The following is a 16,639-nucleotide window of genomic DNA, read 5'->3' as shown; positions in this document are numbered from 1 at the left end:
AAAATGTATGAAAAAAATAAAGTAAAATCTAACAAATTAATCCTAATTCTACCCTCAGAAAAACTACTGTGAATATTTTGGTTTGTTTCTTTCTGTTCTTTTCTCCCCCCTACCAGCATAAATGATGCCCATTATCTGAAAACCTACAGTAATCCTCTAAACAGGTGATTCTGCCATTCCTTGCTTTAATGGTATCAAGAACATCCTTCTTCAAAAATGCTCGCTCGTGAATTCAGGGCTTGCCTACAGGCCAGTCCCAGCCTTGTGCTAACAAGACACACCAACTCGCTGTGGCTGCCCGTGGCTGCCTCCTCCAGCTCCCGTGGCCCTTGAGCTGTGCATCCATTTGGCTTCCTTCTACCCAACCCTCCTTGGCAGGCAATCCTGAGGCTCTGGGAGCACAAGTGAGCGGCTCCCTGGCATGAAGAGGTTGGGTTGGTGGTGGTGGAGATAACTTCCCTAGTTTAATATGTATTTAGCAATTTCAATGAAAACAACAGCAACAACAACAATAACAACAAATGAAGGGAAAAAGCTCCCTGGTACATTTTTTTCCTTTGGGCACTGCTATAGGTTTATATTTTCCTTTTGTACTTCTACAGAATACTAATACTGCCTTAATCTTCAAAAATCATCCTAAAGATTTCTACACTGCTGCTTTCAATCAATCCATAATTCATATGGCTAAAAGAGCAATTTATGCTCAGGAATGGAAATCAGAAAACCAAGTGGTAAGAAAAGGTGCTGAAATACTTTTTTTTTCTGTAATATGCTTACAAAAGCAGGCTCCCCACCTCTCAATTTTTACATTTTAAAAGTCAGACATGCTATTCTATAGCATACAACAAAGACATATATTTCAATGGTATTTCTATGCAAAGCTGTTTCTGTGCTTTACTTGGATTGAGTATAATCTAAACACCCAGGAAGGCTGTGACCCCTGGAATCTTGTCTTTATTCCAATATCCCCTGAAATGACACACCAGCATTTTCAGCTTTTATATTAACCATGTAGCTTCTGGATTTCTGATGATAATTTTAACAGGCAAAAAGAAGCAGTTAAAAAAAATAAGAGAAAAAGCAGTAAAATAGAACAGCATACTATTTATATTAAAAGTGAACATTCTAGGGACGCCTGGGTGGCTCAGTCGGTTCCGACTTCTGCTCAGGTCATGACCTTACGGCTTGTGAGTTTGAGCTCAGAGCCTGGAGTCTGCTTCATATTCTGGGTCTCCCTCTCTCTCTCTCTGCCCCTCTCCCGCTCATGCTGTCTGTCTCTGTCTCTCAAAAATAAACATTAAAAAAAAATTTTTTTTAAAGTGAACATTCTGACTTTTAAGCAACTGCTAAAAAAAAAAAGTATGGTACTTGACAAAGTAGTCTACAACAATGACATTTTCTAAATCTTAAGACTGTATTTTTTTTAAAATTTTTTTTTCAACATTTATTTATTTTTGGGACAGAGAGAGACAGAGCATGAACGGGGGAGGGGCAGAGAGAGAGAGGGAGACACAGAATTAGAAACAGGCTCCAGGCTCTGAGCCATCAGCCCAGAGCCTGACGCGGGGCTCAAACTCACGGACCGCGAGATCGTGACCTGGCTGAAGTCGGACGCTTAACCGACTGCGCCACCCAGGCGCCCCAAGAGACTGTATTTTATGGGGAGCTAGAGTAACACACATGTAGCAACAACCAACTTGTCCTTGCTTTCCTCAAACCTAGAAATTTATCGAATATTGCGAAAGCAGACCTTTTATTTCATCAGAGTTGTAAATTATTCCTTCTCCCTGGGTTCAGATGAAATCTATAAAAATGCCTCATAACTGCTGTTTAGTGTTATGGTTTATAGTTGGTTTTTACTACTGTGCCTTCCTCTGAAAAGTTAAGTCCACCTTTTAGTTAAGTTCACTTGGATCAACCAACTACAAGTGTTCTTTGAAATTATTTGCCATTTCAGAAAGCAAAAAGGTATGCATCTATATATTTTCCCACTGAAAACCGTTCACATGAACCACAGCTTAGGTGCTCTAATAAGCAGGAAATGGCTTGTTTAAAAGTTTAACATGACCTTCCAGTAGCAAAGTCACCTGCTGTCCTTTCTGAGCCTGGTGTCATATGACATAATTGAACCAAGAGAATCCTGATTCATTGAAACGTTCTTAAACTTGACACCTTTAGTTTTTATTTTTATTTTTATTTTTTCAATGTTTATTTATTTTTGGGACAGAGAGAGACAGAGCATGAACGGGGGAGGGGCAGAGAGAGAGGGAGACACAGAATCGGAAACAGGCTCCAGGCTCTGAGCCATCAGCCCAGAGCATGACGCGGGGCCCGAACCCACGGACCGCGAGATCGTGACCTGGCTGAAGTCGGACGCTTAACCGACTGCGCCACCCAGGCGCCCCGAACTTGACACCTTTTTAAAAGGCACAAAGCTTTCTAATATTCCCTCTTTCGGTCTTTCACTAGAGAAAGTATGAATGCATTCTACACAGTTTGCTTCTCTCTCTATTTTTGCTGGTTCTCTATCATTTATTATATATACTGCATCCTGAGTACTGTCTGCCAGTTTTACAGTTTAGACAGGTGCTATGCTATGTTTTACTCAGTGAAGTGGGCTCTGCACCAAATGGTGATGTTCTTCTGGGATTATCTAATTAGGATTTCGCTCATCCTCTTACTTTTTTCTTCTAGAAGCACTCTTATACTCTTCATCTCATCTTTCCCTTTAATGATGTTATGCTTTTGTTTTCTATCACCTTTGAGTACTTGTCTGTTCCCAGATACCACCCTCCGGAACCAACCTTCTACTTTCTTTGGGGATTTAACCAGAATTATGATGATTTGACAAAATTGCCTCTATTCACCCTCAAGAAGAGCCAGCTGACATCATGATCTCATGGTATAATGCCCTGCTGTCTTCACTCCACACTAAGTATCCAATGGATCTAACCATAATGTTGTATAATTACTCCCTACATATAAAATTACTCCTGACTAGTCCATACCTAGTGAACCTATTCTGGTAACTACCAGTCAATGCCTCCCCCTCAGCCAGGCTCCTGAATCTTTTGAGCCACAATGCAGCCTCAGATTCATGTGGTCAGCTACTTCAAAAATGAAAGGCCAGAAGTAAAAACATTTAGTTCATTTAGCCAAAACCTGCTGCAAAGCTTCTAGAACAACAACAAAATAGCAAACAATACAAACTTCAGAACAAGCTACAAACTATCAAGTAGAACATGAGAATATATTTCAAAGCATATAAAGAACCTAAGAGCACCCTCAGACTGATTTTGTCAAATTGAAGTTATTAGAATAAAGCTTCATTACACTGTCTGAAATAACTCACTGAGATTCTCAAGGCAAACATTATACAAAGCAACTCAGTTTTATAAATATGCTTATATTAGGGAGCAAGTAACAGTTTTTGGCTTCTTTTTTTTTCTTTTCTTTTTTTTTTGAAAGTGACCTTGAAAACCCCAAGACAGAAAAACTCTAAGAAACTTCTGACACTGTTCCAGATACCCCAAATAGAATAAAAACAGGACAGGGGCGCCTGGGTGGCGCAGTCGGTTGAGCGTCCGACTTCAGCTCAGGTCACGATCTCACGGTTCGTGAGTTCGAGCCTCGCGTCGGGCTCTGGGCTGATGGCTCAGAGCCTGGAGCCTGTTTCCGATTCTGTGTCTCCCTCTCTCTCTGCCCCTCCCCCGTTCATGCTCTGTCTCTCTCTGTCCCAAAAATAAATAAACGTTGAAAAAAAAAAAAAAAGAATAAAAACAGGACATGGGAGACCCTGTGGCCCAGGGCTCCAAAGAAGCCAGTGCCACTGGCATAGAAACTGGTATGACATCCATCGTCAATGATGGCAATGGCCATGATCTGCAAGCAAATCACCAGTGGAGGCTTTCTTGTTTGGCAAGCCATTCTAATGTGGTCATTTTGGGGCTAGTCTGTATAGCCCTGAAAAATTATATCTGACACAGTCACCCACTAAGTAGCACGTTGTGGGGAAATAAAATGCTAGTCAGAAGGTTTAGTACTTCTTCAAGGAGTGACCTACGAAACCAGAGATCTTCATGATGATTAAAATACAGGACTTCCAATCACATAACTGACGGAATTGAGTCCTGACATGTAACTAACTTCTGGGTGAGTTTTTCAAGTTTTAACGTGACTGAATTATGGCATTTGAATGCTGGCTGTAATGGAAGGGACTTCCATTCATCCTATGAAATGTTTGGGGTACTGGCTGGGGAACTAAAAGTTATTTTTAGGAGATAACTTTGCAGAATCTTCAGACTTGTAATGTAGGTATCCTCAAACCTCAGTTGTGAGGCATGTGAACTCCCGCTACAGGACTTTTGGGGCGAGATCAACTAGTCATACATGAAAGAGCCTCAACAAGGTCTCCATGGTTCTAGTAACCTTAGCCTTAGAGAGATGTGGGCATATTTGTATGCATTTATTACACACACTAACAAATAAACATGTAAAAAGCATTTTTTTTTTAATGTTTATTTTTGAGAGAGGGAGAGAGAGTGAGCAGGGAAGGGCAGAGAGAGAAAGGGAAACAGAATCCCAAGCAGTGCGCTATTAGCGCAGAGCCCAACGCAGGACTGAAACCCACGGACCATGAGATCGTGACCTGAGCCAAAACCAAGTCAGACGCTTAACCGACTGCGCCATCCAGGCACCCCTAGAAAACAGAAGCCTAGGGGCGCCTGAATGGCTCAGTCTCTCTCTCTCTCTTTCTCGCCCCCAACCTGCTCACTCTGTCTCTCTCTCTCAAAATAAATAAACTTAAAAAAAAAAAAAAGAACCCTAGATATTTAAATTATTACCAGCAAACAGCAAATTATCTAGAAGGAAACAAAACAAACATTTGGTGAGTGCCAGTAATGCCCTGGCCTAGGGCTCTTTCGCACATACCTTCTCATTAACTCTCTAAAATATCAAAATGAACTGAGATTTTCTTTTTTCCTGAAAATCATCTTGCCGGATTAAAATTAATACTTAAAGTTTCATTTTTCATAATAATCATGGAGATTAGGCAGAAACCTTTAACACCCACACAAGAGATGTATACAAACATGTGACCAGAAACCAAGCAAAAAGAGGGAAGTTTTTTTCCCCAGCTAGATAAATCCTTGATCACATCAATGAGACAGGAATTAGCAGAAACGTTGCTAAGTGTTTCTTCTGCCACCCATGCCAAAGAAACAAAAACATCTGCTTGTACCTGGTCACTAGGAATCTGCAAAATGGGGGGTGAACGCCAACTGATGTCAGTTCTAGTACCCTTGCGTCAGACTCCAGTCTCTGTTGAACAAGTTGAAAGTTGCAGCTGGACCAGCAGAGTGACACAGACTCTCTACTGGCCAAGCAAGATGGTCAGGGGTACACTGGGCTCTTCCATAGTCAATGTAAGGGTAGTTAGTCTCTGCCTTAAACTGATGAATAAACGTGTGTTATGTTTTAGAGACCACATGCAAGAGGTTTCTGGAGGATAACATTATCGGGCTTCTACTGTTGTCATTTTTATATACTGGGAGGACAAAACTTATTCCCAGCAGACAGAAAAAAACATGCTCTACCAGGCTGCAGGGACCACTTAGCAGAGCTGTGTCCATGGGCTGGAAAATTGTTTCTATCACCTGAAGGGGCAACATAGCCATCTCTCATACTTCACCATGCAAAAAGAGAGGCATTAAGCCTCTTAATTTCAACTGTGACAAACTGAAGTGGATTAAAGCTGATGTGTAATAATTGTTTATTCTATTTAGAATTGTTTGTTCTGTTTAGAAAACACATTGGAGGGAAAGACCTTATTCTAACACCTCCTGATGGCATTTTCCCTAATGGAAACACATGTTTTCAAGAGGACTGTCAACAGGAATCTGGCTTCATCAATCTCTCTCTCCTTCATAAGAGAAACTGACCTCACATCAAGTTTAGGAAAGTTAAAACCTACTTTGCCTGCATTACTGATTGGTGGCAATGATCTAGTTTGTTGTTAATCATATATATTAAGAAATTAACATATCATTTGGATGCTTTTTGCTGTTAGGTGAAAATGTTATATTAAAAGTTGTCTAAAACCCAGGCCAGATTCTGTTTCATCAGCTTTGAAAGTTTCAAAAATGTATTTTCCAGTCAAGGTGGTTATTGTGGCTATTATTTCAATTATAAGACTGTCAGGAAGTTTCCTATAAAATATTAGGCCTCTTGGATTGTTACACTTTAGAGCATGTGTTACATTTGAATCTTAAAATTAGATTCTTCCATGTAAAAATTATCCAAATTTACTGGTACTTGATGAGCAGTTAAGAGAAAAGCAATGAGGAAAAAAAGGTAGTAATAACAGATCGCTTATGATGAGGAAATAAAATAGGATACAAGCCTAGTAGAAATTAATAAAAATTTACATTCAAGAATCACAAGTATAAATCCTTAACATGCAAGAAAAAAATACTAGATAATTATGCTCAAATGTTTCAAAACAGCAAGACAGATTTTGGACAGAGAAGAATGAGTATCAGAGAAAACCAAAGAGCTGTGCAAAACGGAGTCACTACAAACCCATGGATCCCAACCTCAGGTGGTCTGCCTTCAGTGTGCCCAGCAATCTTTCCAGCTGTCCCTGTGGTGTCTCCTCCCATCCCTCCAAGGTTATTTTAATGTTCCATTCTCTCCTTAAGCCCTGTCTCCACTATCTTCCCACCAGCTCTTGACAGACAACTGGCTTCTAAGCAGAAGCTGGTGCCATCAAGAAGGAGCTCCTTCAACAATCGCCCTGGGAAGCGTGTCTGCCTCTGTGGCTGCCCGCACTGCTTCCTCTCCTAACTCCTTTTGTCCAAGTCTAACTCCTCCACTTGAGTTCAGGACCCCATCCCTTCCTCTCTTGTAAGGGCCTCCCTTTTCTTCAAAGGCGTACCCACTGGGTACTTCAACCTTCTTTTCACTCTATACCTGTGCTGACCAATTCACTAGCCACTAGCTATGTGTAGCTATTTAAATTTCAACTTACATTAATTAAAATAAAATGGTAAAAAGTCCAATCCCTTACTCGCACTAGCTGAGTGTGGCTAGTGGTACTGTACTGGACAGTAAAGAACACTGCCAGCCTCCTAAAAAGTTTCACTGGAGAGTGCTGTTCCTTATATTCTACCCATTCCTTGGGTGACCTCTCATTCATCTCTAAGGATTGACACTACAAATCTACCTCTGGCTTTAACTTGTACCTTATGTGAAGACAGTAGATTCTAAGTATCTTTTAAAAAGCAATATACCAGTGGTTTTCAACAAGAACCAGTATATTAGAATCACTTGGTGGGTTTTTAAAAATATAAATACAGGGCCCCAGTCCAGGTTAATTAAACCAGAAACTCTAGGCAGTGAGGGTGCATTACATTAGTCTAGGATGCATTTCAAGAAAAACAAAATGGAGGATCTTTTTTTTAGGCACCTGAAAGCTTTGTCAAAGTAATTTGCTTTGGTGAGAATTCTCCATATAAATTCCCTATACACCAGTGCCACAAACCTCTCTCATAACACATTTAGATAGTAAATAAAAAGTCAAATTTCTTACCTGTGTGATAAAATGTGAGAAAAAATAAAAGTACTCCCATGAACATATTACTTAAAAAAGTGACAACTCCACAAGTAATTCCTTCTGGAACTGGGTAGACAGTCTCCACAAAAAGCTCAAAAAATATAGGTATACTGCTATTCAAGAACACTCCCAGGAGAATGCAGGAGGCATATAATGTCACTAAAATGAAAACACAAACATTTTAGTTTCATGGTAGCAACAGTGAGTCATATCACATAGATCTTCTGGGTATTCTCTTTCAGAAGTATCAACTCTGGAATTTCATATCTTTTCAATGGTAGTTGATAAAGTTTGACAAAGCATCACATATCTGTCAGCTCTTTGCTCAGGTTTTGTGGAGTAGATAGGAGAAGGTTTTGTTGCCAGATGACCATCAGGATTTGCTTTATCATTTTGGTTTGGATTACTTCAAAGCACAGAAGTGATTTCACCACTATAATATACAATTAAAAGGGTTCTTCTCCCTCGGTCACACTCCTGACAGACAGAGGTTTAGATAAAATACAGCAACTTGATTTGAAATCTAAACTCATTCTGGAATTTTAAAGAAAACTTAAAACCTAAGAATAAATGTAAGAAACATTAAGTGTTCCTAAAAATTACGTATTTAAAAGGACTGGTTAGTAATCATCTTCAAATACAAAATAAAAATACTCAGTATGTAACTCCCGGAGAAATGTTAAAAATATAACTAGTCTTCAGTTTTGGAATTTTGTGTTTTTGGAATTTTGAATTTTATGCCAACAGTGTTTAAAAAATACATAACTTTCTATATGTTAACCAGAATTTAAATAAAAATTCAGAGAAAAAATTAAAAATATGTAACTTTTTAGGAAGATAGAAAAAAAAACTTCACCCAGAAATGTATAATAAATAGTGGTTAGGATCCCAGGTTAGCAATAAAAAGCCCATTAACCCTATTCTGTAGTGAAATCTTTGATCTTTGAATAAGGGCATTATTCTTATTCTTAGAAAAATGTCTAGGGAAATGCACCCCACTCCAAGGAATTTTTTCATAGCTACAAATGCTCATTATTTTAAATTTGAAGGTGAAAAAAGAACCAACGGGGTAAAAATGATATCCTATAGAACACATCCCTTTTGGACTAGTAAGTATATCATACCCACAGATAATGAGTAGAATTCATTCTAAGCCTAAGGTTAGCAGGAAAATACATTTTATTTTAAGAATTCTGAAGATCTAATTGGCTTTATTAAATGATTCATAACTGGGCAGCATCCCATCCAGCAAGTAGAGGGGAACTTTGGGAAAAATATTTTATTTTTTCTGGGAAAATATTTTGAATATTTGTTAAGGAAAAATTCTTTTTTGAAAATATCTATTTATTTATTTTGAGAGAAGGAGTGTGCCAGCAGGGGAGGGGCAGAGAGAGGGGGAGAGAACCCAAGCAGGCTCCACGATGTTAGCACAGAGCCCAATGTGGGGCTTGATCCTACAGCCTGCAGGACTGTGACCTGAGCTGAGATTAAGAGTCAGACATCTAACCAACTGAGCCACCCAGATGCCCTGGAAAAAAAATTTCTGTATAGGAACCTCAACTTCCATTTCCTCCTCTAATTACAGTAGCCTTTCAGGATTATAAAATATTTAGTCATTCTTTTTTTTTTTTTTTTTAATTTTTTTTCAACGTTTATTTATTTTTTTGTGGGACAGAGAGAGACAGAGCATGAACGGAGGAGGGGCAGAGAGAGAGGGAGACACAGAATCGGAAACAGGCTCCAGGCTCTGAGCCATCAGCCCAGAGCCTGACGCGGGGCTCGAACTCACGGACTGAGAGATCGTGACCTGGCTGAAGTCGGACGCTTAACCGACTGCGCCACCCAGGCGCTCCAATATTTAGTCCTTCTAATAACACAAATAGCTGGTGATTATACTGATTTTCTTTGACTAGGAGGCACATATGAAAAGAGAGAACAAAAGGATGACTGTGAATAAAGAACATACTACTGGCTAAAGCAGTGACCAAATTTTCACAGAGTTAAACGGGAAGCATCTGATAGTTAAAATAAATACCACTTAAAATATGAAGTAACTTTCAAGATTCTTTTTTTTAAATGTTTATTTATTTTTGAGACAGAGAGAGACAGAGCATGAACAAGGGAGGGTCAGAGAGAGAGGGAGACACAGAATCTAAAGCAGGCTCCAGTCTCTGAGCTGTCAGCACAGAGCCCGACACAGGGCTCGAACTCACGGACTGTGAGATCATGACCTGAGCCGAAGTCCGCCGCCTAACCAACTGAGCCACCCAGGCGCCCCTCAAGATTCTTAAAAACAAAACCCCTCATGCTCACTATATATTTGCTAGACACATATCACATAAACAAATCAACACATTCCTCTTCTCATGTGACTCATTAGTGGGACATTTGGAAATGTAGGGATGGAATGTCATCGGTAGCTTTTATAGCATATTCTATCTACAAAACACTCTATAATAATTTATCAGCCAGTCAGTGGTAATCAGAGCAGAGATGGCTATCGACCCAAACACAGATGAGTCTAAGAGTTCAAAATAAGAGAATATTGAAATAAATGCCAGGAAGAATCAATCTCTTAAGAACCAGGAAGTGCTACTTCTAAAGATTCACAAACTACTAATAGAATCAGCTGTTTCTAGGAAACACGTTTGGAAATACTCCTTTTGACATTTTTATGTCTGAAATATACCCTTACATGCAGTTTGTAATCAGGCAAGTGAAAATGAAAAATTACCACAATATGTATATAATAGAACAATTGCATGTTGTAAAAGAAAGAAAAGAATGATAATGTAATGATAAGGATATACAAAAAGAGGACTATCAGTATGAAGTCTTGAAAAGAGAGGTTTGGTTTTATCGATTTTTATCAAGCATGGTACAAAAAAAAAAAAAATGAGACACACACACACACACACAGAATTTCTCAGAGAAGCAGAGCTTGGTGAAGCAGGGGGCCCCATCTGAAAACTCAAGATCATCCAACTCCCTTGGTTTCATTTCATGTTCATTAAGAATCTTATGATTTTGGTTTCCTAGGTATCTGAATTCTGGAAAGGGAAGAGGAAATCTTTATCACTGGAAATACTAGACTTCTATTATAATTAAACATTGTTGACAGAACTGTAAATAGTTCATCTTCTGATGGTAATTTGAAACTGCTTTTCAAAATAAATAATGCACTTACTCTTTGACCCAACAATTCCACTTCTAGGTATTTATTCTATAGCTATGCAGGTACAAGATTATAGAGAACACTCATTGCAATATTGTTTGTAGTACAAAAAGATTATAAATAAGCTAAGTGTCCACCGATAGGGGGTTGGTTGTTTAAAAATGTATCAAACATCAAAGGTATATTATGTAACTATTAAAAATGGAAGTAACTCTGTCTATACTGATATTAATGATATCTAAGGTACGTAAGTGAAAAAGGTGAAGAGTGTTATCTTTTTAAAAAGAACACACGCACTGCTGTTTGTAAATTTATAGAATTCTCTGGGCAAATACCTAAGAAACTGACATACAGGGTTGCCTCTAAAGAGAAAAACTGGAGGCCACAGGAGGGTAGACATTTTTCATTTTATACTTTTTTCCTATTATTTGAATTTGAATTATTTACTTTGTGCGTATCTTAGCTATTTAAAAACAAAAGAACTGGGGGCGCCTGGGTGGCTCAGTCGGTTGAGCGTCCGACTTCAGCTCAGGTCACGATCTCACGGTTTGTGAGTTCGAGCCCTGCGTCAGGCTCTGGGCTGGTGGCTCAGAGCCTGGAGCCTGCTTCCGATTCTGTGTCTCCCTCTCTCTCTGCCCCTCCCCCATTCATGCTCTGTCTCTCTCTGTCTCAAAAATAAACATTAAAAAAAAAAAATTAAAAAAAAAACTGTATTGTAAACTAACGAAATAGCAGCTGATCCAACCTGCCCCCCCATGTAAGTTTCTTAGCTCACTGATTCAGAAATGGCTATCACTGAGTGGCAAGACCCCTAGACCTAATGTCTACACCAGGGAGCCACGTAACTCAGCCCTTGTGCAGGATCCTTGACACAAATATTCTCACTTCATTTTATAAGAATTCCTATTACATGTAGGATAGACGAGCTGAGATGTATAATATAACTTCAGAGGCCAGTACTCAAAAAGCCAAGTATTTTCAGGGTGCCTGGTGGCTCAGTCGGCTAAGCATCCAACTTCAGCTCAGGTCATGATCTCACGGTTCCTAAGTTCGAGCCCTGTGTCAGTCTCTGTGCTGACAGCTCAGAGCCTGGAGCCTGCTTCTGATTCTGTGTCTCCCTCTCTCTCTGCCCCTCCCCCGCTCACGCTCTGTCTCTCTCCCTCTCAAAAATAAAAAAAACATTTAAAAATTAAAGAAAAAGCAAGTATTTTCATTTAATTCTCTCACTCTTGGGGTTTGCTTCTTCTATTATATGAAAATGATGACCAAGAGGTTGTTTTACACTGGATGGATGTGCTGAAATCACTTGTTATTGCATAAAGGATCAAAATAGTTTACATAGGAAAGGGTTAAATTAAGATCATTCATAATCAAAGTGGGGAAAAGTAGCTGTGTCAGGACTGAATTCATATACTCCCCAGTGCTCTGGGACATGCACAAAGTAGAAGCCGATTTGAATTTGACTTTCATTTGAGTTTTTAGTTTAGAGTCTGATACAGTATCTTTATACACTGGTTTGTCTGATCCAGTGGGTGAATGTCATCTACGAAAAGTCAGGCAGACAAGATAATTTCCTGCTTGTCAGAGAGGGCTCAAACTACATAATTGTTAAGTATTTCTATGACTTTTTATGATACTAAAATTATAATAAACTGCCTTTCAATTAAAAAGTCAAGGTAATTTGGTAGAACAAATACAATGCTGATGCAGAGTTTTTTCAAAGAAGTTAATAAAATTTCACAGGCCCACAATTCAAACTGCAAAAAACAAAGTCCTGTGCAACACAGAATACAGTTACAATGGATGTATTTCAAGAACACAAATTGGATCATAACCCTGAAACTACTACCTCCCCAACTCCTGCTCCCAATGGCAAACCAAGTCAGTTAATCTTAGGGACATAAAACTACGTATAAATACATTTTTAGTAACCCAAACACTCAAACCTTAGGTGTCATAAAATAAATCACAAAATTTCAGGTAAGAACTATTCCCATTCAACATTTAATGAGATTCTTTTTTTCATTATTATTATGTTTATTTATTTTTGAGAGAGAGAGATAGAGTGCGAGCAGGGGAGGGGCAGAGAGAGAGAGGAAGACACAGAATCTGAAGTAAGCTCCAGGCTCTGAGCTGTCAGCACAGAGCCCGACCTGGGGTTTGAACTCACGAACGGTAAGATTATGACCTGAGCCAAAGTCGGACGCTTAACTGACTAAGCCACCCTGGTGCTCCAACCATTTAATGAGATTCTTAAGATATCATTAATAACAAAACAATTTTCAATCTTGGGTTTACATAATTTTTAAGGCATTTTTAAAGCTGTTTTCAAATATATTATATTTGATCACCTTATCGACCCTTTGAAGCATTTTACAGATGAAGTGATGAAAGTTCTGGAAGTCAAAATGACTTATTTGGAAACAATGTAAATTAGCTTTGCTAAAAATAATATAATTAAGGTGTACAGAATCTAGCATGAAGCCACTGTGTCAGACTGAAAAACAAAACAAAACAAAACAAAACAAAACAAAAACCCCCAAAACCCCAAACAAGACTTGGTATTTCCTTTATTCAATCGTATTCACACAAAAAGCATGCTTCCCCAATCTGTGTTCAGCACTAAAAGCTCGAAGTGACTGAACATAAATAAGCTAGATGACAAAATAAAAAACCCAAAAAGTTACAAAGAAGATGAACCTTAATCATGATACATGTAAAATGGGTTCAAAAATTATTGTTTAGGTATTTAATAGGGAAAACATAAGCCTTTTTTCAAAACCATTTATCAGGCACCTATTTTTTGTAAGCCACTATGTTGGAACAATAAATAGGACACACTGTATCCTCAAATGACTCCTAACCTAAAGGAATATGATCGACAGCTATTGGCTTAGTAGCCATTTATATGCACAGTGTGAAGAAAATAATTATACTTCATTCTTTTTTCTTAAAAAAAAAAAAAAAGCTATGTCTAACCATGAGAAGCAATAGCCCCCACTATCAGGTGCTGAGTACAGCAGGAAAAGTGGGCTGAAATCTATTAGCAATAGGTTTTAAGGAAAACCCTGACAAAGTATGGTAGGTTTAGAAGAGACTGATTGTGGTGGTCAGTGCTGGGAATCCATGTTTGATGAGGGCAGCTTGTGAGAACTGGTGGATGCTTAGATTAAGGCTAAGTCCAGACAAGACAGGTACAATGTTTTGAGGGTGTCAGTGGAAGAGGGAGGGAGCTGACCTGCCCTGTGGGCTGTGTTGCTCCAAATCAGCTCTCTCCATAGGAGGAAGAATTTCCCAGGACCCAGAGCTGATAAACAATGGGACAGGGAATGGCTTCCTCATCCAGGCGGGATTCCAGTTGCAGTGAGATGGGCATATCTCTGGATTGTAAGCAAAGAGACTCACTTATTGAATGATAAGTTATACCAGATGATAACTGAGGTTCATTTAAGCAGATCAATAACAAATAAATTTAGGTAGAGAGCCTAACTGAGACTAAAACTTCCATAGGTGCTTCTCAGTAGATATGAATAATACAGAATTTCTTTCCAGTTTTATTAGGAAGTATTATAAATAAGAAATAAGATTATAAAATAAGTACAATAAATTTTTATCATGAAAATTTTTAAAGATTAGAATCAAGAAATTTCCCTAAAGAGTTGGCTTATTAATGTACTTTATTGGATAAATTTTATGATTATGCATACTGACTAAATTTTATTTTATGATAAAGTTAGGAAAGCTACCTGGGAATTATTAGATTAAACCTTTATTAAAAATATTTCTACAATCTAAATTAACCTTGATATTGCATTTGAAAATACTCCTTCAGGAAATAAAGACACATGTGTAAAGAGAAACAGTAAACATTCACAATATGTTTGTTCATGGGTTTTAGGTGTGTTGAATATACGGGATACACACATACATATGTACACACACACTGATATAACATTTCTATATTGTTGAGCTGTGCCTCTCTTCTCAGCCTCAGATTTTCTTCCTAAAAATGATTGTTGTGGTCTTCATGATCTGCCACTGATTAAAACATGCAGTACATGAAACCGTGGTTTCAAAAAAGTATAGGGCATATTTTGCTGCAATATTCATTAATAGCAATGACTTTATTTATGTTATTATTTTATTTGTGTCCCTTGTTTAGCCTCTTTGTTGGCATGGTTAGTCCTATAAAGGCTGACAGTTATGTTTAGAGTCTCTTACGGTGGAAGGCAAAGTAGTTATCTTGCAGAAATGAAGCACAACTAATAACCCTTTGAAATAGTGGGCCCAGGGTAGAGATTGGTTGTACTATATCAGGTAGTACAGGTATAGGTTTATCAGTAACTTTTAAGTTCCCCAAGAACTACTTATGGTTCTATAGAAGGCAATGCACAGTTGCATCACGGAACACTGATCACCTGGTCAAGCCCTCTATCTTTCAGAAACAGAGTCTGTTTACAGACTCATTTCTCTTCTTGAAAATCTCCATGGATAAACATTATAGTATCTTGCTCAATAGGTCCTATCAGCATATCATGGCTCTTAATTTAAGATTTTTCACAAATCCATTTTCTTCCTTTAATCCACCTTCTGTTTTTTCCTTCTTGATCACAGAGTCATGAACATGAGTAACAGTCACTTCTAGTTCATAAAGTTGGAAAGAATAATTAAGTCACTTACCTACCTTTCCTTAAAATCCCTAATTTCCTTAAAAGTGTGCATATTATAATCATGCTCATCATCCCTTTCTGAGTTTTCTCATTTCCCCTCCATTTTGGGGTAAATGTATGTTTTTATTTCTTTGCATGCTGTTAAAGTGGGACATAATTATCTTAATAAAAGCAAGATACATGAAAATATATTAAGAGGATCACTCTCTAGCCTATACATGTCACATGCCTTTCAATACAACCGAGTATATTTTCTTTCTTCAAATACCACTTGAAGTCAGCTTGTAGTCACCTATCATTGTCAAGGGGCTCGTGTCTAGCTTATCTTTCCCCCTTACTCCCCACTCACTATCTATGTCTGACTTCGCCACTGAGGCCTTCCAGTAACTTGAATTAGATAAAGAACCTCCCAAGGCCACTTCTGCTAAAACTCAAATTATATTGTTTCAGTAAACTCAACACCAAAGTGCTAACATTTTTCAAAATGCCGTTTTCAAAGCATTTATCTGTTCAGTGAAAAATGACTGTGTGAGTTGTGGCAAACGGGGCTAGATGTCTACTTTTCAGATAAGGTGAAATGCATTTTCATAACTTTGTATATAGAATAAGCTTCAAGATTTTGAAACTCACATTATCCAGTCATGAATTTATTTATTTGCCCTGTTGAAGATACTTCAATTAATAAACATATAACACAATTATAAATACTGAGTCTCCTTAAGGAAATAAAAGCATACTGCTGATAGCTTCCAAGGGGATGTATATATGCAAGTACACGTATCAAAATGGTGCACTTTTATGGGGCACCTTGGTGGCTCAGTCAGTTAAGCCACCAACTCTTGATTTTGGCTCAGGTCGTGATCCCAGGGTTCTGAGATTGAGCCCCACGTCAAGCTCTGCGCTGACAGTGTGGAGCCTGCTTGGGATTGTCTTTCTCCTTTTCTCTCTGCCTCTTCCCCACCTTTCGATTGCTCTCTCTCTCACAACATAAATAAATAAACATTAAAAAAAATGCACCTTTAGATAGAATGGAATGATTCAGTTTTTCTTCTATAGAGATGGCAACAATAGTATCAAGATCAGTGGACCACAAAATATTGCAACAGAAGGTTTTAGCAGTAACAGCACTTTTAAACATGGCTTGAACAAAATTAACTAGCTTTTAATTTATTAAGTCAG

The 16,639-nt window shown here is 38.3% G+C and overlaps 1 protein-coding gene across 1 annotated transcript in view; it reads right to left on the bottom strand.

Moving 5' to 3' along the window:
• SLC49A4 (solute carrier family 49 member 4) overlaps positions 1-16,639 on the bottom strand; it is an 88,519-nt gene that overhangs the window by 12,063 nt on the left and 59,817 nt on the right. The window contains exon 8 of the mRNA XM_015082255.3: positions 7,592-7,774. Within this exon, the coding sequence (XP_014937741.3) occupies positions 7,592-7,774 (183 nt within the window). The remainder of the gene's footprint in view (positions 1-7,591; positions 7,775-16,639) is intronic.

The sequence above is a fragment of the Acinonyx jubatus genome, chromosome C2 (genome assembly GCF_027475565.1).
Source record: "Acinonyx jubatus isolate Ajub_Pintada_27869175 chromosome C2, VMU_Ajub_asm_v1.0, whole genome shotgun sequence".
NCBI lineage: Eukaryota > Metazoa > Chordata > Mammalia > Carnivora > Felidae > Acinonyx > Acinonyx jubatus.
This window is presented reverse-complemented; position numbering and strand designations above follow the sequence as displayed.